This window comes from Barbus barbus, assembly GCF_936440315.1.
Source record: "Barbus barbus genome assembly, chromosome: 41".
Classification (NCBI taxonomy): Eukaryota; Metazoa; Chordata; class Actinopteri; order Cypriniformes; family Cyprinidae; genus Barbus; species Barbus barbus.
In genome coordinates, this window is record NC_136719.1 from 13,672,756 (window position 1) to 13,700,016 (window position 27,261).

General features: G+C 37.9%; 1 protein-coding gene across 2 annotated transcripts in view; it reads left to right on the plus strand.

Annotated features, from left to right (window-relative positions):
* The first annotated feature begins 15,147 nt into the window (after positions 1 to 15,147).
* LOC306860789 (sterile alpha motif domain-containing protein 11-like) overlaps positions 15,148 to 27,261 on the plus strand; it is a 61,758-nt gene continuing 49,644 nt past the window's right edge. The window contains exons 1-2 of one of the 2 annotated variants that reach the window (XM_079402710.1): positions 15,148 to 16,286; positions 17,689 to 17,780. In XM_079402710.1, coding sequence (XP_079258836.1) covers positions 15,830 to 16,286; positions 17,689 to 17,780 — 549 coding nt within the window. In that variant the 5' untranslated portion in view covers positions 15,148 to 15,829. The remainder of the gene's footprint in view (positions 16,287 to 17,688; positions 17,781 to 27,261) is intronic. The other variant, XM_079402709.1, reaches the window with a different exon arrangement.

The following is a 27,261-nucleotide window of genomic DNA, read 5'->3' on the forward strand; positions in this document are numbered from 1 at the left end:
ATTATTATATTATTTAACGAAGTCTAATAATACTTTGGTATAACAATAAAACAGCAACTATTTGATATTTCGGGATCAAATGTTTTTTTGTTTATTTACAGTAGTCAACATTTGAAGTGGATCAAAACCTTTCATCAAAGTTGTCCTAAAACCTAAAACCAAAATGCGTTCTTGTCTTAGGACAACTTTGATCTTTTTTGATCCACTTCAAATGTTGACTACTGTATTTGTTTTTATATTTGTTTGTATATTTGAATTCCAATATTATCTTTAACAATGGAATTTAGAATATGGCGTTTGTATTATGTGTATTTTATTTATTTGTTTGCTTATTTTATTTATAAATCTTTCTTTAATTTTTTTTTTTATTATTATATTATTGAAGGAAGTCTAGTAATACTTTGGTATAACAATAAAACAGCAACTATTTGATATTTTGGGATAGAATATGGTTTGTTTGTTTATATATTGGTTTTTAAAACATTTTATATACAGTAGTTTTTCAGGTTTTCTTTCTAAGGGTATTACTAAATTATTAGCCACTATTATAAATAAACAAACAACAACAGTAGTAACCATTTAGTATTTTAGGGGTAAAATATGGTAAATAAATACAAATATTTATATTAATTATTATGATTATTATTATTATTACAAACCATTTCTAAAACCATTGTTAACCTTTTTTTTTTTTTTTTTTTTTTTTTTTTTTTTTTAATTCTGAGGGAATTCCTAAAGACTCAATCCTCTACTGTAAATAATTATACTGACATTTGTGCATTGAGTGTGTGATTGTGGGCGGTGTGTGCAGCTTTACTGTGTACTAGTTAGTGTATAGTATAATTTTGGTCAGCGAGTGGCTAACCCTATAGAGTTTCTTGAGGTGTTAAAAGTTCATTGTGTTTGAACTGTGCTCTCTCTAGCCCATGACCTCTATTTCCTCTGCCCAAGGCTGATCTGTGGGCCGCCTGCCCTGTGAACAGTCCCCGGTCCCTCTAGATCGATATTCATCTGCCTACCATGAGCTATGCTTGACCTGTAAGTGACCTTACCATGTGTTGAAGCTGGACCCATTACATGGATGGCGCAAAACAGTCTTTGTTGGCTGAGGTCAGTTTACAAATACATGTTTGTGTGGGTAAAAGTGCACTGATTCTGACTGGTGGAGTATGGTTGCCCACAGAACGCTGCATGGTGTGGTGCTAAGCCAAAAAAGGGTTTTTCTCTCATTTCAGGGACATTTGACAGGACCGAGCGCCAATGATGTGAGCGGATGAGTGTTTTGTCATGTTTGCCTGTCTGCAGTAGGCCTCTAGTGTGGCGTGGTGATTTAGACTGTTTCCTGCTACAGGCTCGTGGTGCGAGATGCTGTCACTGCTAATTGAACCCCGTAGGTGAAGTAAGGATGGAGGGAGGCAGTCGAAAGAAAGAAGGGGGGGGGGGATCTTGGGTGAGCCTGTAGTGCCCCTGGGGTTTTGGTCCCTGCAAGCCTGCTTCCCTTGGTCTAAATATCTGGCTTGACGCTCCGGGGCTTCCCTCCGTCTTTTCTGCTGATAATTGGGTGCTGTAGCTACACAGCACCCGTATGAAATATAGATTTCTTCTATATCTGTGCAGAAAGTGCACACGAAAACCTCCCGGAACTATTAGTCTGAGGTTTACGTTAGAAACCGAGCAACCCTGCATTATGCACTTTGCTTGCTCATAATTCTGCTAAACAAAAGGGCAAGATTGCAAAACTGAAACAATGCAGACTTTATTGTAAAGTAGCGTTAGGGTTGTACAGCGGTACCATTAGATGGGAGCCGATCCCACATTGTGTGTCTCCTGCACGGGCCTGAGCCGAGATATTCCTCTGAGCCTCTCCGTAGACCTGGGATCTGAATTGCCACTGGCTCTCTTCGAATTACGGTACAATATAATATACAGTGTTATGTGCTGGTAAAGCAAACCAACCAGAAGCCAATAAAGTTTGGCTGCAAAGGCTCCTGCAGGATACCAAGCACTCTGTTTGTCAGTATAGTCATAGTCAAGGAGAGTGATTTCATTTACACGTGATTCTTTAATTTGGAGCAGTTTCACTACTTGCAATATGTAGAAAATATGTTAAAATCAGCAGTATTGGGGACAGTGATTCTTCATCTTAAAGTACAAATTATACACATGAATGCCAAATTAATTGAAAATGTAAGTTTTGTTACATAGTTCTTTGAAAAAAGTGTTTTTTTATGCATGTACAAAGCAGATAGAACTATAGAGAACGTCTGTCAATTTTAACATTTCAAAAATGAACAATAAGTATTTAATGAGACGCAACAAATTAATTAACTGTGACAGTAAAGACATTTACAATGTTGCAAAAGATTTCCATTTCAAATAATGCTGTTCTTTTGAGATTTCTATTAATTAAAGAATCCTGAAAATATTATCACAATTTCTACAAAAATATGTAAAGCAGCACAACTATTTTCCACATTGATAATAATAATAAAAAAATAATTTCTTGAGCACCAAATCAGCATATTAGAATCTTTCCTGACAGATCATGTGTCACTGAGAAGACTGGAGTCTTCTGAATGGCTCCTGAAAATTCAGCTTTGGAGGAGGAATATATCTTAAAATAGAAAAATTATTTTAACATATTTCAAAATACAATTTTTACTGTATTTTTGATCAAATAAATGAGCATATACCTATTCCAGAAACATTAAAAGAAAATCTTACCAACCCCAAACCTTCAAACAATTTACATTTTATATCTAAATCTAAAAGTTCCACTAATTAGTGAATCTGAAGGATCTTATTTTATCAAAGGTTGCAGGTCAGATGTGTCAAGCCAAGACCGATAATGATGCATCACGATGTGTGGACAATGTATGACTGTTTTGTTTGGTAATACATTTACATTTCAGTTTATGCCTAAAGTATAGCTTTTGTTTGTACTTATCATTCTTTTACACTAGTATTTTCCATAGCGAGATCATCACAAAACACAACTAAATATAATTTTTCATTGACGGCACCTTTAAGTTAATTTTAATGTGGCTCTTTCCCCCATAAATCTACAGCATTAGCCACCTTTAAGCATAGGAAAGCTCATTAGCATCTGACACCCACACTGGGTTTAGCTTGCTCCATCTTCTCATTGGCCCACAGTGAGATGATTGTGTCATGCAGTGATGTATAGACCTTACAGTGGATACTCTGAATACATTTTCTCAATTTCATTTTCTATGGACCACCAGGGCGTTGGTCAATATCAATTGCAATGGCTGGCTCCGGGCAGACAAATTCATTTCAATTACAATTACCATCGTCGCGACGTTGATTTATAGTGTTGTTTTCTTTCCAGCGCCTTCCCGCTCCCATTAATCACCACTTGCCGGCCTGTATGATCTACAGTTCATCTACCTGCCAAGCGGGATTGCTCCGCCGAGCATTCCTCCGCCTCACCCCCCGCCAGAGACCACAGGGAATATTAGTGTCCTTAATTCACACTCCATCTTTCCACATTTACTCACAACAATGCTAACTTACGGGAATGCTAACGTGATGTGGTTCTTTGCTTCTCTGGTTTCTCACTCAGTCAGTAGCCTATATCCTGCTGATCTCAAGTTAATAGGAAAAACCTTTATACTATTTACAAGAAAAGCTTACACTTAAGAGTACAGGGCTGTCGATATTTTTTTTTTTAATCGAATTAATTATATGATATGCGGATTAATTCATTTGAAATAATCACAAATTAAATCTGGCAGTGAAAATACCCCCAAATGATAATTTAAAGTCATTGTGTTAAATGAGTAGCTTTTCAAAGATTTTATTTGATTCAACATAAAATGTATTACACAAAAACGTATAGGCTACAATGGCCTAACATAAACTTTGGAATATAAATGAAGATAATTTGAGAAACATTTCAGTACATTTAAATAGTTCTTTTTGGGTGAACTATCACTTTTTGTTTTAATGAAATGATACTCTAAATAAGAAACTAAAACTGCCTGTAGGTGGCAGTAAATGTCTTTATGAGTAAGTCATTGAGGCATTCATTCACACATTTGATTTGTTTATACTGCTGGTTCATTCAGGAATAAAATAATCTGCTCTCTTTATGAATGGGTCATTGAATCATCGATTCACCCAAATCATTTAGAACACTGATTCATTCAGAATTGAATAACTGATGTGTGGCTTGGAGACGCACTACTTTATAAGTAATAATTTCGTTGGCAAAATTGAGCAAAAACAGACAAATTTGTAGCCTATCTAAAATATAACACACGGTTCACATGCCGCTTGAACTGAGACAATACTACAATTTCAGAAAACACATGTAAATAGAAAAAACACCTGCAAATTAAGAAAACGACTTTGTCAATTTTATAACACACGCGCTGCAAATGCTCACAACATTTGAGCATTTGCAGCGCGTGTGTTATAAAATTGACAAAGTCGTTTTCTTAATTTGCAGGTGTTTTTTCTATTTGCAGCGCGTTGAGCTCTCTCGGCCACCGTACAATACAGTGATCACGACAAATTAGAGAGCCACAAAACGTTATTTATTGTTTGAATTTTTTACAAAATTACAAAATTTGAAAACTGAGATTTTGTTTTATACCAGAAGCGGTGGGGTTTTGCTAAGGGTCAGTTGCGTTAAAATATTTTAATGCCGTTATTTTTTATTTTTTTTATACTAATTAATAAAATTAATGTGACAAAATGACAGGCCTACTTAAGACTTTAAAAAAATTCATGTGGTATGAACATGTAAGTCTACAAAATTATTTATTTATTTAATATTATTAATTACTAATTTATAAATATTAGGCTACGTGTTTGGGGAGTCGCACTACAGGAAACTTTTTCTTTTTCAGAAAAATCTTTTTCAACCTGATTTAACTTTACCTTGACATAAAAAGGTTATATATCATTAGAGACTTATGGGTTGTTTTGTTTTGTAAGTTTTGACTTCCATTCATATGCACGTAAATGAGGGAGACAGAAATCGCAAACTTAAAAAAAAAAAAAAAAGATGCTGTTTTTTTAACACCATAAAATAGTTGTAGCGTCCATAAAATGTCTAGTGTGAGTGCAGCTTTATTGACCTTGACACACAGTCATGAGGATCTGCAGGGGTCTTTTCTATGATATCATTTCCTGCATGAACTGCATTTTTTATATATTATTAGAACCAAAAAAATTGTGTTATGTCATTGACCTAAACAAGAGTTATTGCTCCAAATGGTTGGTCATGTATATTCTCTGTTACTATTCATTCACAAATGTCTCCTTTCATGAGATGCTCGCACAATATTCCCATTCCCAATTCAACAGCCATCCAGTAAACAACCTCATTACATATTTATGAGGTTTGGCCATTTTCATTGCCTCATAAATACTGTAGATCAAGTTATTGTGGAGACACAAGACTGAAATCAGCCTGCGAAGTGCTACCCTCTCTTAATTCACCATTTGCTTGTAATCAGTCTGGTACAAGCTGTATCTATTTTGGATTGTCTGGAAAGAGACGCTGTCTCTCGTTTTGTCGGTGCTTCCTCCTCTGTATTTCAGGGTGAGTCAGAGGCTCAGACGTCGTCTAAATATGTGAATGGGTGCCATTCCAGGGCGAGCGTAGCTGAGCCGGGCTGCCGCTGACATGACTGTGTTTGCAGAGTTCAAATTTGTCCCCACGGCTTGGCAGCTGCCGCCAGATCCTGCCGAGCTCTCCCGCGGTCAGCCTGTCTCAAACGTCACGTGAAGAGTGGAAACTGCGTATGCATTTGCCGGCGCCTCGACAGTTTCCAGAAAAGGCTGTGATTCAGCCCTCCAATAAAATGTAGTGCTGTGGTTCAGCCTGAACAGATTAAAAATCTGTTTGGACAACATTTTGATTGTCCTGTTTTGGGTGTTGTGGGAAACGGATTAGGTTTCAACCAACACTGGAAACTAAACATTAAAAGCGTAACCGAGTAATTTGTTACTGGACAGATTTACTCCAGATAAAATTATGGGAATACTTAAAGGTTAATTCGAGCGTGCTAACGTTTGCCTATTTGTAGACAGGAGAAAGAGAGGCTCATTGAATTTATGGTTACAAAGACTTTGGATCATCTTCCAAAATGAAGTTAAATGGTAAATATTCAAAAGAATTTCTTCCTGGAAGGATCCGTTAACTAACTTGCCAAACTGCCTCTTCTTTTCCGATATATTGCTTCCTTGTCATCTTAAATCAGCAAAATAGATTTCAGTGAACTTTGAGCTACAGACACCTGGTTTTTCTTACTTTGGCTAAAGATTGTGAAAACTGTACAGTTCGATCAGGTATCACCTGACCGAGGGCTTTAGAAGCAAATAAGATATGTCGAAATGAGATGAACGTCCCAAACAATGAAGAGATGTCCTGTTATATGTTGTAAAGTAAAGTAAAGGTTATATGTTGAGCAAGGCACTGAACCCCCAACTGCTCCCCGGGCGCCGCAGCATTGGCTGCCCACTGCTCCGGGTGTGTGTTCACTACTGTGTGTACACTTGGATGGGTTAAATGCAGAGCACGAATTCAGAGTATGGGTCACCATACTTAGCCACACACCACTTCCCTTTCCCTAAATATGATTATCCAGTATTTTTAGAACATTATCATGATGTCTCTTCATCCTTGATGATTGTCTCTCTTAGACTCCTGTGCTGTTTTCATTTCATATGAGAAGCTAATGCAGATTATTATAATGTGGATGCTGTACCTAATAAGCAACGAATTGCTGATATTAAAAATTGTCAAAAATAAAAATTAAAAATATACACGCACATCTTTTTAAATACCACAAGCAAATTTAGGCATCACAACATTATCATGTACAGTATGAAAAATATGTATTCATTTTGAGATTAACTGAATTAACTGATTAATTACATTAGTCTGTGGATTATTAAAGGCCCATGATTATTTTTTATATATACTGATAACAGACAAATAAATTAATAATAAAGCTCAGAAAACTAAAATCAATTATTTTAGATTATATAAGTGAATTTAGGCATCACAAAATTATAATTGTACAGTATATATAAAAAATGGATATTAATTTTGAGATTATGAAGTGAAGTGACATACTGCCAAGTATGGTGATCCATACTCGGAATTCATTATCTGATGATTAATAGTAATTATATAAAAAATTCATATTATTGCTGATTAAAAAATGGCCCATATTAAATTTCTATAACATTTTGTCTAAATAAATTAAAAATAAAGCCTAAAAACTAAATGCTACAAGTGAATTTAGGCATCTCAACATTATAATGTACATTATAATGTATAATGTAATGTAAAAAGATATTCATTGTCATGTTTGCTAAAAAACGTAGTTGTTTAGAAATGATTAGTAATGATTAAATGATTAAGCATTTTGACAACAAAGATAATCAAAATGTAAAATAAAGTAAATGTGAATGTGGAATTAAATATTTAATACTGATTAATGCTGATAAAGTAAAAATAAAAACTCTAATATCGGTGGGTAACTGATATAGTACAGAATGTTGTGCCTCTCTCAGTGTTTAGTGCAGATTCTCTAACACATTTGGCTGTGCTGCTCACACAGGCAATCCAAGTTCAGATCAGCAACATTTCCTCATTCTGTGTCGTTCACTCTCTGCATCTATTAAAGCAACCAAAAAAGCAGACTGCCACTAATGAGTGAAGTCTGACGGGCAGTCAGCCTGTCGGTGAGAGAGCCGTACCCCGCTCACTCAAGGCTGGATTGGTGATTCTTCAGGAAGTGCAGCTTCTCCACAATACTGGTCCGATGAAAGCAGAAGAGCGCTATCGATCGGATTCTGGGGGGAGGATGGCCTGCGGTGGAAGTGAGGACGAGCTGCTGAAGAGGGAGAGGAGAACTGGAGGTGTTCTTAGGACCTCTAAGGGCAGATGAGGAGGGATCTGGGGTACGTCAACCCCCACCTCTCTCTCTCTCTCTCTCTCTCTCTCTCTCTCTCTCTCTCTACCGCTCTATAGTCTACTTCCACAGGGCTTCAGAGTGTGCATTGTAGTGTTGCTGATGAGAACTGTTGGAAAGAAGCATAGTGGCTGAAGGTCAGAAAAACAGCTGACTTTAAGGATGTTGTGCTCACACACTCAAAACACACACTAGCTAGAACCCAACTTGGCTAAAAGTCTTGAATTATGACTGACTATATTTCACACGTTCACAACAAAAGTAATTAAAGTGGCCAAAATATGTAATGGACCATTGAGCAGAAGCTGAAACTATTTTCCATTGGGCTAATGTTTGTTTTGCAGAATTTCACTTCTCTCTAGTGGTGGATTGTAGCATAATGACTTAAATTCCCCAATTAAAACAATTATTACTGTACATACTTTTAAAAACTCCTTTAGAATTCAAAACAAGTGCTTTGTGATATATATATATATATATATATATATATATATATATATATATATATATATATATACTCCATTTGAACTTAAGCACCAGCATAAAGTTCTCAACGTTATTCTTGTACAAACTTGAGTTGGACGAATGTGGGTATCTGCTGAACACCTCACATGCCTATATTGTTCTTACGTTTGTTTTTTGTTGTTGTTTTTATTGGCCTTTTCCATTTTCTTCTCCACTTTCTTCTTAAAAGCAACACCCCAACTAAGAGTGTTGCCACTTTGTGGACCCATCAAGCAGTGCAGTCAGTTCCATTCACATGCGCACTCTGACAAACAGACAACTTAAGCATAGTTTTATATACCTTTTCTTTTAATATGATTTTGTATTAATTTATCTACATTGTTCATAACCACAAACGTAAATCGTGCTGCCATATTTGTTTAGACAGAAGAGGTTTCCTTCTGGCAAGCCTTCCAAACATGTTACACTTGTCCTATATTATTCTAATTGTACTGTCATGAACTTTATCAATTAACATGTTAACTGAGTCCTGTAGAGTCTTTGGTGAAGTTCTTGGGTTGTCTGCTATTTCTCTGAGAACGTTACACGGTCTGGTCTTGGGGTGAATTTGCTGGGACGTCCACTCTTGGGAGGATTGGTGTCAGTTTTGAATGTCTTCCACTTGTGAATAATCTTCCTCACTGTGGAAAGATAGACTTCAAATTGTTTGGAAACAGTATTACCCTCCCAAAATTGATGGCAGCAACAATTGCTTCTCTAAGATCATTGCTGATATCTTTCCTCTTTGGCATTCTGTTGACACACACCTAAAGGCTCCAGACCAGCAAACTGCCAAAACTTCTGCTTTTGTAGAGGTGCTCACGCTTGCTGATGATCAGTTAATCAAAGGCATTTGATTAGTAGTGCCCTGACTGCTACTTACCCTCTCAATACCCATGTTAACAGTAACGGTGTCCTAACTTTGTTACACATGGCTTTTCCGGCAAATGACCAGATATTTTTATGATTATGTCCTGTTATGGAAAACCATGGAATACAAGTGTGTGTAGAAACTGTAAACTGTAAGAAACTCTAATATTGACAGTGAACTGACATGGAACTGTTATATTGTGCATCTCTTAGTAGTTTGTACAGATGCTTTAACACATTGAGCAATGAATTAATATGACCGATATGCGGTTATTAATGTGTGATAGACCTTATGTCGAGACTCTGCAGACCTCACGAGTCTCTATTATGGCGTCTGCTATTCCTCCATTACCCCCTTTAGCAATTTAATTAAAGAGGGAGAAATGATTGAATTGACTAGAAACCAAATTACCTCACTGTCATCTGTGTGGCATATTCTCACACACATTGTGAGTATACGCACAGATTTACCTGCATTGCCCTTTCTGATATTTCCCTAAATCACGTACCTCTATGGAACATCTCTCATGGCGTGACCAGCCTGCGGAGCCAATGTGCCCCGGGGGACAAATTGGCCTGGGCGGCGCACTAATTGAAACGTGTCGGCGACTCATTGACGTCTTGGCTCTTGTTTCAGGGCTATTTCAAACCACAATGCTGATTGCTGGTTTCAGATCACGGAGGGAAAAATCAATATGGCTTGAGCGATCAGGAACTACTCTTTGCAGGTTTAACTCTTCCCGTAGCATACAGATAGGCCAACCTGCTATGTGCTAGTAAAATAATACACAATAATGGTCTTATTTGAACACTATAGAGACTTTTTTGATCTTCATTCTAGGAACAAAATATTTTTATTTTTCAATGTTCTGAATATATAAATCTTAGATATTATTATAAATACTAAATAATATTTCTAATATTCCAGGCTTGTGTGTATATATTTTCAAATAATTTTTTTTAAACCCTAAAAATAATTATATTTATCAGCGCATGATTAAGTTTGTTGCCTGATGTTGGATTTCCTCTTAGATACTGTGGAAGAGCAGCAGATATCTTAATAAGTGTTATTCAGAATAATCCTGTATATTTCAGCTATTGTTGTGGCCTAAATAAATGGTCCATAAATGCAATTTTGTGAAGGGGTAACTGTTTGCATTTCTTTGATGTCCTGCACATATTGTTAGACCTTTTATAAAATGGATTGCAGATAAGGAATAATTTATATTCCTTTCACAGCTTGGCACATATGTAGTACGATACTGCTGTCAGTAATGTAAACTTTTTTTCTTTTCTTTTTTTAACAGCATGGCTATCATGATCAGGGATGTACTTTGCCTATTTTGGATATATCTGACCTGCTAGCTTTGGAATCAACGTCTTGACATTATCTGTGAGTATTTACAGTTTATATGAGTCAGAAGTACAGAACATGATGTCAGTGTTTTGGCCTATAGTAGTAGAAACAGACGATAATAATCAAAGCTGCTCAGCATACTAAAATGATTTCTGAAAGATCATGTGACACTGAAGACTGGAGTTATTCAAAAAAATTCAGCTTTGCATCACAGGAATAAATTTCATTTTTTTTAAATATATTAAAACAGCTATTTTAAACTGTAGTAGTATTTCACATTGTAAATGTTTTCACTGTATTTTTAATCCAATAATTGCAACCTTGGCAAGAATAAGAGACTTCTTTCAAAAACATTTTTAAAATCTTGCCGATCCCAAACTTTTGAACGGAAATGTGTACATATTCACTTTGTCCATTAAGAACGTTGAAGTAAAGCGTTTAGGGAAGGCAAGGGAAGTATGGTTCGGTTGCTTTTAATGGCGTTGACAGCTTCAGACACTGGGCTAAAATCAGTATCCTCCTGGACCGCCCACCCGTCCAGCTTGGAAATAAATCCCATGTGGTAGTTCGGGCTGCCGGTTGGGATCACAGACTGCCTCCATGGCCTCTAAATCTCCAGAGAGCAGCGGAGGGCGCCGACACGATAGCACAAACTCGAGGAGACGCTCAGGGTTTTACATTACACAGCATCACTTTACCGGTGCTGCATGAGCTGGCAACTGTGATCTCCAAAGTCCCTCTGGAGAGTCCATTTAAAATCCAATAGAAGCCTCCTTTTATGAGAACCTGCAGAAAATGCAGATGAAGGAAAAGGATCAGGCTACATACTAGATTTTATATTGACAGACATAAAACTTTATTTATTATATAATTTGTATTATTCCAGTGTTATTTTAGTATCATTGGAATGCTAATATATTTTTTTGTAAAAAAATACACACACACACACACACACACACAAACACACACACACACACACACATATATTTATATATTTGTTTCTATTTTTCTATTTTCAATTTTCATTTGTATTCTAATTAAAGTTTTAGTAATTTTGTTGTGTTTTTGTCATTTACTAGTTTTTGTTTTTTTGTGTTTATAGTTTTTCAGTTTTAGTTATTTTAGTTCATAGTTATTACATTAAAATGAGAATTGTTGTAGATGAAATAAATAGTTTTTAATGTAATTTCAGTTAATGTTTTTGTCAAGTACCATTTTTTTATGTGTTTAATTTTAGTTTTAGTTAACTATAATAACCCTGATAATAATAATACTTTTTTTTTTTTTTAAATGTGAACTAATACGATACGAAAAGGATTTTTAAAATATCTAAATAATTTAAATAAAAGAAAAAAATAGCATTTAATGTACAAATGTATACTTATTTGTCTTAATAGTACCAGTTGTTTTGAACTTTATACTGACACCTGTTGACCTGGATGTATGAAATGTGTTTAGTACCTGCTGTTGGTTTCCAGCAATTCTGTTTTTCATTTTTTGTTTCTATATGTTCAAGTCTCACAAATGCATACATACATATTTATTTGACTGTAGCTGTGTTAATTGCATGACAAAGCTGGCCATGTGATGTAAACATGGCGGCATACATGAGTGGGCAACCTCCTCCATGTGGAATACAGTCAACTTGTTTTTTTCTAGAAGACTGATATTGTATGCATTTCGTCTTCATCTCATGTGAATTTACATAATTTTAATGTTTTTTTTCCCAGAAGTGCAGCTTTTTTTTATTTGTAAAACACTTTTAATTAGAATTACACTTTTAATCACTGTTGCTGCATTTTTCACTGTTTTAATGTTGATGAGGGAGAGACAGCCTACGCCGTTTTTCCCAGTATGGGCAGGCCTATATATTTTTCTGTTCATGTCTGAAAGGCTGGCTCCAAGCATTAGGGGTGGGCTCTCGCTCTCTGATGGTTTTCCAGTGAGTATTTGTCAGGTCAGACTGTGCACCGCCCGGCGGTCTCCGCTCCTCTCCCCGGGTTATTTATTACCTCTCTCCCCCGCCGGCAGCGCTGTGGCTCCGGGGCCGCTGCCAACAACGGCGCGGAGGCGGGGACGACTGCAAGGGGGTTCTCCACATCCGACAGGACCGTGGGCAGCGACCTACGCTGAATATGGAGAAAACAAAGTTATTGACATGTATTATTCTGAAGAAGTTGTGTAATAATAGGAAGGCCTACAGAAAACGAAATCAGATTTTTACTGAAAGTGATACTGCTTTTAATCCATAAATAGTGGTAAACATGTTTAGATATTCAAAAGTGCATACTTCATTTTGGTTTTTGGTAATGTACCAACCTTTAATACATATACTTTTTTAAATATTGGCCTACTGTATGTATGTTGTCATTCATGTGAAATTATTTGGCAAAGTATCAAAATTATATTCTGATAGCAACAATAAGGCCTCAGATTTTATTTAATGTTTGTAGTCTGAAAAGCCTTAGCTACCAATAGAAATAATAGGTTGGAGCTAACCTATGAGGGTTTGAGGGTTTTTTCAGGGTTGGAGCTAAACTCTGCGGGACATCGGCACTCCAGGACCGATGTTGCCTACCCCTGCTTTAGACAGTGACCTTAAGCATTGTTTACATATACTATATGCATAGACTTTGAACCAGAATAATATAGTTTTGAATGTATATATTTTTTTTTATTTATCCATTCAATCAACTTTTTTGTTTGACGATGTAGTTGTGAGCATGTTAGAGGGAAGTGACCCAAACTTTATATAACAAAAAGCAGAGAAGTTTTTTTCAACATGCATGTTGTGAAATATGAAACCATTTCATGCATTGTGTGAGTGGGTGGCACTTTCATTTTGATGAGCAAGAGGAGGATGCCACAGGACTTGTTCTGCTGAACTGCTGATAATGTGGGGGATGAAAGTTCAGGGGAAGCCGTCCTGAACCAAACTGTGGGTTGAACGCTACGTTGTCATCTGTAAATTTAGGGGAACCCCTCCTTCATAAATAGAGTCCCTCATGACTCACCAGTGATTATAATGTAGAAGAGAGTAGGGGTGCGGGGGCAGGGTATCCCCGCGGGGGATCCTCACACTTGGGGTTTCAGGGATCTCCTGAGGTCTCTGAGAACCTTTGACCTTTAGGTTGTTCCACTTTTCTTGTGATATGTCTTTGTGGGGGCGGTTTTTGATTTCTAGATTGAAATGATGCATAGAAAGTTTTAAGACTCACAAGCTTGCTAAGTCAACAGAATCTGCTCAGTCTCAGACTGAGCAGATTCAACAAAAGGAACAATAATGATGATATAATATCTAGTCTAGAAAATATTTAGTCAGTTTAACAAATGTAGAAATTATATTGAAATGATGAAACCATTAGCTACATTACCTCTGGTACAGTATTCAATAACACCTAGAGAATCATCTGATCATCTTTGATTATATATAGACTATATCTTATATCGATTAAGTGCGGATAAAAACCATTATCGAAAAATTGGAAAGTAAGCCTTGTTTTAAATGTCTGACAGAATGGTGATTTTGTATGTAAATAGCACAGTCAGTTTCATCGGATGTGTTTACAATAAATAAAGTGGGTTTGTAATTGCTTTAGCAATGTTGTTTACCAATAACGGTAAGATTTGTCCTTTTATTTTTTATATATATTGCATACCATCAAAATGTTTTCATTAAGTTTGAGAAACTAGAGGATTTGCATTATAATTATAAAATGATTATTAACAGGTTATTGCTGCCAAAACATTCAAAAGCTTTCAAAGACACTGTTTATATAGTTTACATTAAAAGGAAAATACAGTGACTGTTCCATCAGTACACAGCCCTCCTGTTACTTTTGTAACTTGTGAATGTATTTTACTGTAAAGTTCTGGCAACCACAGCCTCCATTATTTTACAACAAGGCCACATGATGACATTAAGTGCCAAATGATATCAAACTAAAGAATCAAAATTGACATTTCTTGCAACTTTTTCCAATAAAAAATTAAGTGTCATTTAGACAAACACAACATGAGCTAACAAAGAAGACGGAAAACATGCAGTAAACAGAAAATAACAAAACAAATACATAACTAACAACATAAATATGAAAAAGTATTAAAATTGTGTGTATTTCTTAAAAATGAATATTTTCAAGTTATTCATTTATTTTACCGTACACTGCATTAGGTAGCCTAACTTACAGTGATAGTTTTTTTGTAATTCTTTCTCTGCGTAATGTACTAACTTGTATATTTATAGTCAACAAATCTTTTGATTAAAAAAAACACCTTAACTGAATAAAAGAAACCACATAGCTGTATGAGAATGGAAAATAAAGCCTAAATAAAATGATTTCTGTGAACTATATGCAGTGACTGGAAATAGTGACGCAACCTCGTCCGTCTCGGACCCCCTCGAGTTCGCTCGCGCTGCCTCCGCTGTTTAAATGGCCAAGTTTGAGAAGCGGCGGAGAGTGCAAATCTTGTTTGGTCTGGGTCTGTGAACTAAAGCGTGACTTCAGCGACGTATTAGGGGTTAAAAGAACGAACGAGCGAGCGAGAGAGAGAGAGAACGAAAACAAAGTCCCATTAGCGCCAGGCATAATTTGCTATCAAAAAGGCGCACATAGATAGCATAATTATTTCTATCCTCGTCAGATATGAAAATGCTCCGAGCCAGTCCACTGTGCATGTACTACTGAACTTTTACATGACCTACACTACATATACACACGCTTTATTATGTGTTAAAATATCCTACTGGTATGCTGTCATTACTTTCTGGACAGAAATAAACTTAGCACTGGAGTTGACGGAGGAAATAAGCACATCGAAGTTGCCATAGTGACTGTTTTAACGGAAACGCGGGATAAACAATCATTAAAGCACGCTCAGCGTTAATATCTGGCGGAGATGTCAGGCATTAGTCCGATTAGATGTGGTGGGCAGGAGCGCGGGGAGACCCGTCAGGCGAGCAGCGCACTGAGGAGAAGAGTGAAGTGGTGAATGGCTGAACTTAAGCGCTCTGCTGTCAGCCAGCGACGCGGGAGTCGTGCGTAAACACACCGGTGCGCCTGGAACTCCGCGAAGAGGGACACAAGTTGGGACACATGAACTGCTAATCACTCGTTACCGGCGCTGCGCTTCGGATAACATGCCTGCCATCAAAAAGGAGAGACTGGATGGAGAAGATATGGCATTAGCCGCCTTCAACCAACCCGAATACCTGGCCCCTTTAAATGCCACCGCTATCCCTGTGGTGACCCCTCATCCGCCGCCGTACGATCACATTTTCGCCCATCACCAGCGCGCGTACTTGGGCTTTCGCGACGCCGCGCTGCATCAGCAGCACCTTCACCACCACTCAGACGACTTCATGCTGGAGAGCTTCTCGTCTATCCCGGACTTTCAGCCGTTTTTCGACAACGGGGAGCCTTGTATCGAAGTGGAATGCGGGGAAAACAAAGCACTACTGTACATTAACAAACTGTGCCAGGGCAGCAAAGGTCCCTCCATCAAATACCGGGCTGAGTGGCTCACCCCAAACGAGTTCCAGTTCGTGAGTGGAAGAGAGACAGCCAAAGACTGGAAACGGAGCATTAGGCACAAAGGTAAGTCATGCCGTGTGCAGCCGAAAGGATATTGTCTTTGAAATAAGGGGTCATGTAGCCTCCGTTGTGTTCGTGAATAAATATAACTGCTCTTTTAGGGAAAAAATACGAGTTGCTGAAGAGCAAAGACTTTAGTGCACTGAGAAGAGCTCACTGTGCTTTGAGTCCAACGGCTTTGGATTCGCAATGTTGGGAAAAAGGTGAAATTGTGTTTTTACGCACGTGGATTATGCAGATATTAAAGTAAAGAAAACGATTTTTACTTGAATTTAAAACTTTTCTGACTGAATTTCAGTTCTACCTGAAGTTGGTTTTGTAATGAAGTGGAGTAGAGCAGGATTATGACACCGTGGCACATTATCAAAATTATGGATTAAGCAACTTGTGTTTACTAAGATTTCAACCGGTACACTTTTATGAGGTCTAAAACACCAAACTTGATGTTATAATATTTGTAATAACTCTGTACTGAGATATCTGCTTACTAAATTGTTTTGGTTCGTGTTTTTCTTTTCTTTTTTTTTTTGATCATTGTGTCGTAATAAAATGTTTATTTCCATCCATTCAGTTCGTGTCGACAGTTTGTCATTTCTATTCAGTTTAGGATTTTTCACAGTTTTAACTCGATCAGTTAACGATCGATAAGTACAATAACCTTTCTCTGCAGGTTGTCTAATTTTAAGACTGCATTTGAATTGAGGTTTTAGTCTTTAGTAGGTTGCAATTATTAATAAATAATTACAGTATTAAAAATCGAGTTGTAGTTATAATATAATGTTCAGGTAGTGATGTACATGTCTATATTGAGTTGTTTTTAAAGTGCAGTACATCAGGATTAAGATACAATGGGACATTACCATATGAAGCAACTTGTGTTTACGAAGATTTAAAATGAGAAAAAGCCATATTTTGATCAGTTACTGTATGCGTAATAACTTTGTACTGATTAACCAGCTCATCTAAAGAATTTTATACAGTTTACTTGAGTTTATTTCCAGAGGTTTCAAATCTTCTTTCGGACAACAGTTCGTTTTGGATAAGGCTAATTTTGTACATGTGCACTCTGGGTATTACTCTTGGTCGCTTACTATAAATAAAATGAATGTCCTTTTAAGACACCTTTGTTGCATGGTGACACTGTCCCATGGATGAGTTTGACAGATGGGTGGATGACTGCAGGAGTTGTTAAAGTAGTCACTGAAGGGATGCATTTGGTAGAGTTTCGTTGGAGTCATCAGATACAGGTCCATTTCTGAATGACTCTTTTAAAAGCTGATTTTTTTGCATGATGCTAACGTGAAATTAATTCTGTATTTGAATGCTTGATTGTTTTGTACTCTATGTGTGCATATGCATTTACAGGAATCTAAAAGGTTTAATGACTGTGTTTTAATTTTTTTAGGGAAAAGTCTAAAGACACTTATGTCCAAAGGAATCTTACAAGTACATCCTCCAATCTGTGATTGCCCTGGCTGCAGAATTTCATCTCCTGTGGTAAGTGTGCAGTTCCATGTTACTTATTTTGAATTGAATGTGTATTTTAAATATACTGACAATGTGTTCTTTTTATATATCACTTTAAATGGATAGTTTATTCAAAAATGAAAAATCTGCGTTATTTATTCAGCCTCATGTTGTTATAAATCTGTGTGACTTTCTATCTTTCAAAAGCAGATGTTAGTGACTCAGTCACCATTCACTTTCATTGCTTCATTTTTCCATTTAGTGAAAGCCAATGGTGACTGAGACTGTGCCTAACATCTAACAATAGAGACTAAATAACAACAAAATTGTAATTTTTTGATTACGGGATGACCAAGTTTGTGCATTGTTTTCGTATGTTGAAATTGTCCTGCATGTAAAGCATAAGGAAGTTTATTCAGTGAAAAGTTAAGCAGAGGATGACACGCCACTGCTGATGAATTACACGGTTTGATGCATTTTTCTCTGAATTGTATTAGAGATGTTAAGAAGGACAGTGACTTGCTGTTAGTTCTGTCACGGTTGTTTCTCAGAAAGTAAATAAAGGCCGAGTACAAGGAAATTTGAAAAGGTTGGAATTGATTGTTTTGGTTTGTTGGACTCCGAGTTGCAGTGTAAGGTCACAGATTGTCTGTAGCAGATGTTCGAGCAAAATGCGCCACACGCTCCTTATTTTCACTTTTCCAGGACGCTTCATCGATCATGTAGACGACAAAACTAGTTCAGTGTCCGTGAAAGTCAGATAGAAATTGGGAGTAGTTGAAAGATTCATCTCTCTAGAGGGCATTTTTGTTTTGCTCTGTTGCTGTGACATGGTGGCAATGCCATGGATTGTGATCATATCCTTAAGTTAATCAGTAATATTAATAGCTGATGTATGGACTTTCATATCTCTTTATTCTCACTCTGTGATATCTCCTACCTCTGTTAGAACAATCAACTTTGCGCATTGTGTGTGAGCATGTGTGTGTGTGTGTGTGTGTGTGCAGCAAGCCGGCTTGCGGTTGGCTGCCTGCAGTATTTGTCCACACAGGTGCTGTGTTTTTATCTGAATTGAGCGCGTCTGTTGCCGCCTCTAACGGTTAATCTGGAGGGGAAGGGCGTAAGAAGCTTACTGAGCCACTGAATGTAGCTACCGGTGATTACTGAGGCAGTGGCACGCAAAGCGAAGGAGCTTCAGATAAGCTGGAGGTGTTTGAGTGATGCAGGTAAACTACTGAGGAGGGCCTGAGCCAGAGCCAGAGGAGATAAAAACTTAATGGCTTAGTTGTTTGGGGCCCTTATATTACCTCACACTGAGGGCGTTAGAATCTCATGGAGGCTGATTTTGAAGATGAAGTCGAGGAGGCTCATCACTAGCTCTGTCTGATTGTTGTTTTATCATTCCCGAAGTGAAGGGGTTCTGTGGTGCCGTATCATCTGATAGTGTTCAGATGAATCAAACCCTGACTGAAATTGTCTTACTTTAATTGGTTTAACCAGCTTCCATCTCATTATTTCAAATCACACGTAAAGTTCTTTTGAAGTTTGATCGTTTACTTTGAAACGGTTACAGTTTCTTTTAAGTGCTGTGACATCATCTGCAGCATTTCTGATCTGACTACTTGGTGAGATGATTGTTGTATTTGATCTTTATATGCACTTTTTAAAATATGCCATATATGTGATTATGAACTGTCAGTTATCTTTAAATCTGGTTGCCCACTTTTGTATTCTGTTTGAGTAATATCTGGGCTTGCAGTTTGTTCATTTATTGTTGAAGCTGGTAATTCGTTTCATGTCCACTCATTCCCCTCTATGTTACTGCTTTTAGAAGATGCTCCGTCTTTGGCCTTCCTTTGGTTTCTCTCTTAAAGGTGAAATTTGCAAGTTTAGCACCACTAGTGGTACCAGATGGAATTGCAGTATTTTATTTAGTGGCTCCAAATTCAGTTTGGTGCAGCAAAAATGGCACACTTTGCCTTTAAGGAAACAACGACTGTTTACAAACAGCTTTCCTAAACACTTGCCCACCATTGGTCTCCCAAACAGGTAGCCATGTCCCACCTCATTGGTTGGAGTCAATGTTGCTCAAATAAATAGAGTAACATTAAAAGAGCCACAGTATTTACACTTTTCAAAAGAACTACAGATGTTGTACTCATAGTTAGGATAGTAGAAAGTGGACATAATGACTGTAACTCTACAACCATAAACACTTTCTCTGAAAAACACTCACTTTCACACTATATAAATCTTCACACGTTAATGCTTCCGTGTGAAATAAATATTAAATGTTTAGAATATAATTAACACCTCAGTATTACTTGTTCACTCACTTAATGTACACACACTTTCCCTTTGACTGTACACATGCTTTCTAAAAGTAGTTTGAATACTTCTAAATAAGTGCTCTTAAGTGGTTGACCTGGACCTTATGTCTTACATTACTGATGTCATTTTTTTCATTTCAACAATTTGGTACAATAATTAGATTGCAGGAGGAGTTACAGGAAGAGTGAGAACAATAAACCATATACTTAATGCTTCTTCTTTAGCATTTGAAATTGACAGTTGTATATGCTGACATGGTGGCTCTCAGTTGACGCAAAAGTTGTGTGACGCGCGTGCCTCATGCTATGCATGTCAGTGATGCGATGACATGAGCTCGCTCTTAATTCGGTTGTGAGCCCTCAAAATGGAGAGACAATTTCTTGTGTATCAGTCACTTCAATAAAAGAATTGTGTATGCTAATATATTTAGTATAAATGGGACTCTTGTATTCTGCTTCTGTTTGAGTGTAGCTTTTAAGAATTAGCGTCCACAGATCTTGCAAGATTAAATGTAAAAACAAGAACATGTACAAAACAACAGGTCCTATCACGCTTTATGCAAATTAATATGGCAATATGCTCTGTGCTGGTGTGAGTTGTCTTTGAGAGGGATCACAGTTTTCTTCTTAAATTGTTTTATGACCAATGGAAACTATTCATTACTCTAAATACTCAGTAACCACATTTTTAGTTCTTTTTCGACCCTCTGCAGCTGTATCAGAGATGAAAAGTTTTCCTTTCAAGGTTATAAGTTCATCATAACACCTAGCTTAGGTGCGATATGTGACTGTGGACCTTTGAGCCATTGTGGTTTATTGTCTTCCTGCTAATACATTTTATGTAGATTTGTCATAATGAAGCGTGCTTGATGGCATAGAACCATTGTTTGCGTGTTTCTGTGTGGACAGATGAATGATCGTGTGTTGTTGTTCCTTTAAGCATCATAGTCATTCAGTCGGCCTGGCTGTTGTCTCCCAGGAGAACTGTGCTTCCTTTCTCCTGTTTTTTCAGCGGAACTAGTGGAGGCTGGCAGGAAATTACACTCCGCTCCGTCTCGTAAATATCTCTACGAATCTGGGCTTCCCCCCGCTGCGTCCCGGGTCAAGAAAGAGTTGTCACTGGGGGGTTGGGTTGAGAACAAGGTTGGTTAAAAAACATGGAAGATGGTGATGTCGCAGTCTAAACATTTTAGAGTTGGTCCTTCAAAGAGAACAGCCTCAGCAGTTGTTGATGTGTTCATTGCACGGCTGGTACGCAGCCTTCGGAGGCAAGAAGACTGGACGTGGATGGAATAGTTCTCCCAAAAATGAAAATTCTGTCATTATTTACTCACCCTCATGTCTTTCCAAGCATGCTTGCTGCATGCATGCTGTTATTTTTTCTGTGGAATGCAACTTTAGACAGTTTTAGACTTTCATTGCAATAGTTGTCAATAGTGACCAAATTAAACAAACTTGTTATAAATGAGAGAAACGTATTTCTATAGAGGAATGAATTTTAAGTTGTTATTTATGGATAATCTTCCTTTCTGAAAAACTTGTGTATAGACTTTTTTTGGAGTTTTGAATGGAAAGAAGTGCTTAAAGTCACAATGAAGTGCATATAGCACAGATCTTTTCTTCCATATTGTGACATACATCCAAGTGTATCAGATATTGAGTTTATTCATCAGTTGTTAACTGGATTTTAAGAAGTGGACATTGCCCTGAAAAATCAATGTGACTTTGCAGTAGAGGTAGGCAATGTACCGTAGATATGATTAACCAGTAGAAATTTGTCAAACGTTAAGAGTTTTTAGACTATCATCTCTATCGCGGTTACACGGTCACGTGACATTGCTGTGCTATGTGGTCACGAATAGGCCCAGACTCCTAAATAAGGCCATATCTGCAGATTAAACGTTTTCTGTGGAATCATTTTTTAAATTTGAACTAGCACCTCATGACTACACCACGTTTAGGGGTGAGAAGCTGCAAAAGACACATATATATTGCTATATATTGCTATGTATATTGATATATTGCGTCACCAAAAATGATTGCGATCATGTACATATATTGTGCGATAAGTCGATGTATTGATTACTGCGAAAGGCCTAGTCATGAAAACGTATCATTTGCACACATTTTTAAGCATAACAGTTTAAAAACAAGGGATTTTAAGCCGTTGAAGCGCAATCAACACCAAAAGAGAACTCATTTTGCTCGTCCTGAACTCATTCTGTGTGCTGTCAGAGAGGCATGCTCACGTGGAGACGGTCCTCATAGAGTGCTGGACAGGAGTATTGCGTTATTATTTAGGCTAGTATTAGTTTTTGGTGATATTGACACTGGTTACAAGAATTACCAAATTTCTATGGTATCAAAAATGTTGATATCATAAAGACTTTATTTACTGCAAAAATAACTATATTGTTACTGTGAAGTAAAATTACTCATATCATGATATAAGATTTTGGTTATATCGTCCACCCCTATTTTTCAGTTGATTATAAGAAATGGGCGGAGCTTAAGCAGGCTGTACAAAAGATGCTGACTTTAAAAGGACAGTTTACACAAAAAATTTTATTCTGTCATCATTTACTCACCCTCATGTCATTCCAAACCAGTATGACTGACTTTCTTCTGTGAACCATAAAAGAAGACGTTTTGAAGAATGTTGATAATCAAATACTTGCGTACCATTGTCCTACACCGTATGGACAAAAAACACTAAGACATTTCTCAGAATATCTTGTGTTGTCTTCCACAGAAGAACTGAAGTCATACAGGTTTGGAACGACATCAGAATGAGTAAATAATGACCAAATGTCATTTTTAGGTGAATTTTCCCTGTAATGAGGGATCATACTTTTATTTCAGATCTTCCACTCTTCTGTGAGATGGCGTGGTTAAAACTGCTTGTTTACGCAAGTAATTGAGGTTTCAACTGTGCGATTCAAATTCACTAGAACTGCGTTAACGGCAGCGTAATTAGACGTGTGGTATTAGGTGAGGTTTGTTAGCGCAGACCAACGCTCATTTGGCAGAGTGTTGCTGGAGGGCTGGGTACGGGCAGGAATGGGGGCTGACGCCACACAGTCTCACAACAGCTCCCTCGCTGTGGGGGGTTAGTCTCGATGTGTGCGCATGTCTGTGTGCCGTACGAGGGTTTGTGTAGCGGTGTGTTTGTATCCCTCACATGGAGCCGAGGCTATGCTGCTATGGCAACGGCAGGATCCCTCCTCAGGACAGCAGCGAGCAGCCAGGCAGTCTCTGCAGTGTGTTGCATTCATGAATTAAAGCAAATTAGAGCCCACTAGAAAACCGCACCAAACTCACAACAGGCTTTTTCCTGTTGATTTTATTAGCCGCTTTTGCTTCAAATGGTGATTGCGCTGCCGCAGAGATGGGTATTTTGAAGCACAGTAACATCTTCCCCAGTGACAAACAGGTGAGACGTTAGTTTCAACTAATTTTGTGTGAGCACATCCTAAACTGCCACATATTTTTCCAATCATATGGAGATTAATCAGGAAATGTTGTCACTGAAGTTGGTTACAGGAAAGGTTTACAGGCAGGTGACTGTGTGTGTGTGTGTGTGTGTGTGTGTGTGTGTACTGGTATCAGAGCTGGGTGTGTCTTTGTGGGTGTTGGTGGGAAAGGTACAGCTTTTCTATCAGCTCATACAGCTGATCATTACAAAGTCACTGCAGCTATATATGGATGCACTCCTCCCAAATGTCAGTTTTTACATACGGCTGACCAAGTTCTCTCACTGTTCAGATACAGTTTGATATCATCCAACATAGTTTTCACACTAAACAGTACAGTGTCATGCTGTACTTTATATAAAACTTAAAAAAAAGAGAATTAGTAGAATAATGTTTTATTAAATTTCATTATTTTAATTATCTAAATAACATAAATAAATATATACATTTTATTTATTTCTTATAAGCTCCTTTTACATTGTCCTCAAATCTGATTGGCTAAACAGCATTTCTAAATGATCATGTGACAGCAGCATCCATTACTCCAGTCTTCAGCTTTGCTATCACAGGAATAATTTGTTTTAAAATATATGAAAATAGAAAACAGTTATATTAAATTGTAATAATATTTCACAGTATCACTGTTTTTATTGTATTTTTACCGACCCAAACATTTGAAAAGTAATGCATAAATATTTAATAATTGAAAAATATATTTATATAAAATAACACGTACACATTTGTTTGTAAGCTTTATTTGTAAGCTTTGGCTTACTTTATCTTAAATGTTTTTCATTCATACATTCTCAGTTCCAGCTTCTATATTTTGGACTCTTGGGAGTGTGTTGGAGTCAGTACTTATCCATAAAGGTCTCCTGTGGGTGTCTTTTTTGAAGGGAGGGGGGATCCAAAAGCAGGCAGAGAAATCTTGGCATGCATGGCTGGACTGCCACTGACCTCCCCGCGCTGGGAAATGCTTCACTGGGCTGACACAGCCCGCTCACCCTATGGGCCGGGAGGAGGTTGGCGGTGGGGGGTGGGGGGGAGTTGTTCTGGGTGCGGATGGGAAGCACACTGCCCTTCAGCTCTCTCTTACTTACCATATAACTTACTTCCATAACTATTGTAGCACTCGCAACAAAACAAAACAGTGTAGTTTTGAAAGCTTTTATAATTTGGTTTGGTGAAAGGAAGTTGTTTGCTAGTGTTTGCCAGGTGTATACACGAAAAAAGTTGATTTGATCCCATCATGTTGATGTTATTGAACTTTATGGCAAATCTGTGACAAGAAGACGTGTGCACAAAAAGTATTTATAATTTCCGATAGATTTAAGTGGGCACATTAAACCCTGCCACACCAACCTACAGGCCCCCACCCCCAGCTTGTGCCAAGTCTGCCCAGCGTCCCGCCTCCACACTTACTCTCAGCGTGTTTGCGGCACACACACACACACACACACACACACACACACACACACACAGAGGTTAGAGCAGACAGACGCGTGACTCATTTGGCATTCGTCCCCCGGGGACAGTGCTGGGGGAGCGCACCACAGCTGCAGGAATGTCATGAGCTGCATGTGTGTGTTTGTGTGTGTGTGTGTATCTTAGCAGAAGGCCAGCACACCTTTCAGAAGATACAGCGCCAAGAAAACGTCTCTCGGCTTTTCCATATCATCTTTACTGTCTGAGCCAACAATAAAAAATGTAAGGACACCTTCAGAACTCAGATGTAGACTGAAACACATTATACGCAGATTATACACTGGATAGATCCGGTCCCGCTTGCTGATTAGTCACTACAGCATTCTAGTTTAAAATGCACGATACGGTAACAGCTATGACGTGAAACACCTGTTCACCATATCACTGCTCATCATTTTCTATTTTAATGCATTTCAAAATGTAATTCATTCCTGTGATGGTAAAGCTTGATTTATCATTCATTTATCAGCCATTACTTCAGTCTTCAGTGTCACACAAGTTTTCAGAAATCATTCTAATATGCTGATTTGGTGCTCAAGAAACATTTATTATTATTATCAATGTTAAAAACAGTAACAGTAGTGCTCCTTAATATTTTTTGTGAGAACCACGATACATTCTTGATGAAAAGGAAGTTCAAAAGAGCATTTTTTTTGACTGTCACTTTTGATCGTTTTAATATATCATTGCTGAATAAAAGTTTTAAAAAAACTTACTGACCCCTAACTTTTGAACAGAAACATATTTCCTTCATCTTCAACCAGAGGTCACAGTGTGTGTCTTTCTTATACAGTCCTTGGTTGTTACAACCCAATATAACTTTGAGCAAAGTTTTTTCCTGGCTTGTTACGGCTTATCTGAGGGCAGCTTTACTGTGCTGTCATTCTGCTGTTTTCTTGCTCCCTCTTGTGAGGTCTTTTCTATAAGGAGACAGTGAGAACATCTCTCATAAGTTCAAAGCGTCTCAGCTTCGTCTCAGCTTTTATGGGACTTAAGACAGAAACCCCAACCAAGCTGATTACTCACTTAGAGTTTACATGTGTGGTTTAATATTTATGTGTGTGTGTGTGTTTTGTACAAATGTATATATATCTCGTCTCATTGAAGGGCAGACATTAAGTGTGGGCGGGCTTATTCATAGAAATGCTGCTTAGAGGAAATTCATATTCAATATTTTTCCATGCCTGAGTGACAGAGTGTGTGTGAGGGTGTGAATGTGTGTGTGTGTGTGTGTGTGTACATGTAGGCGGGAATCGAAGCCCAGGTTTTTTATGTTTTTGTTTTGAAGCACCCTCCCTGACTCCCTCTGTGCGGAAGTGTTACCGGAAATAGTGCGCAGCCGCCCCCGTTCTGCGTCAGTTACGCCGAATAAAGCGAGGGGGCTGGACTGGGGGCTTTCCGGGAGGACGTTGAGAAGGGTGGGGGTTGGAGAGGAGGAATGGGGGCAGGGAAGTGTGTGTGTGTGGAGGCCTGTCTCCGCTGAGGCCATGTGGGTAACAGCCTTCTTTCAACGCTAACTTTATCAGATAAAGCATCACTAGTGCCGGTGCACTTCATACGTGGCTTCCAGTGGCTGTTAACAGCTCCAAAACGCACATGCCGCACGAACGTAATGTCACGAAAAATGAAGTGTTTGTTTGTGTGTTCACGGTTTTGTGTTGATATCATTTTACATGAGTTTATACAAGATTAGTCAGTTTAAATAACTTGGACGTTTAAATTAATCTGTTACTTGATGCTGTGCTCAAACTAAATTCTCAAAACTAAAATGAAACAAATTTTTAATCAAACTAAACAATTTTTCTGTTAAAATAAGAGATATATAGACAAAAAACTGCTTCCTTCACAAAAAAAAAACAGTCGCTCTGGAAAAAAGTGTGTTCAGCCTGCCCATCCTCAGGGATGTTTTCATCTTTTTCAGCTTTTTTCCCTCCTCCTTTTAATGTATGCCACTTGAGAGAATCCAGAGGGGCTGCACCTGTTTGCCTCTTGGCTAGTCTCTCCACCTCCTGCCCTGGCCTGCCACTCACGCCTCGGCTCCTGTGGGATGCTCTGCATATGTGTATGTGCGCGTGCGAGCTTTGGGTGTGGAGGAAGGATAGCTGCAGGGCTCTGCAAAGTTTGACAGAGACCGAGATGCAAGCATGCTCACACACACACATACTTACACCACCCATTCACACAAACAGACTTTTCAGTTGAAGTTTTTCAAAGCTGTATCTA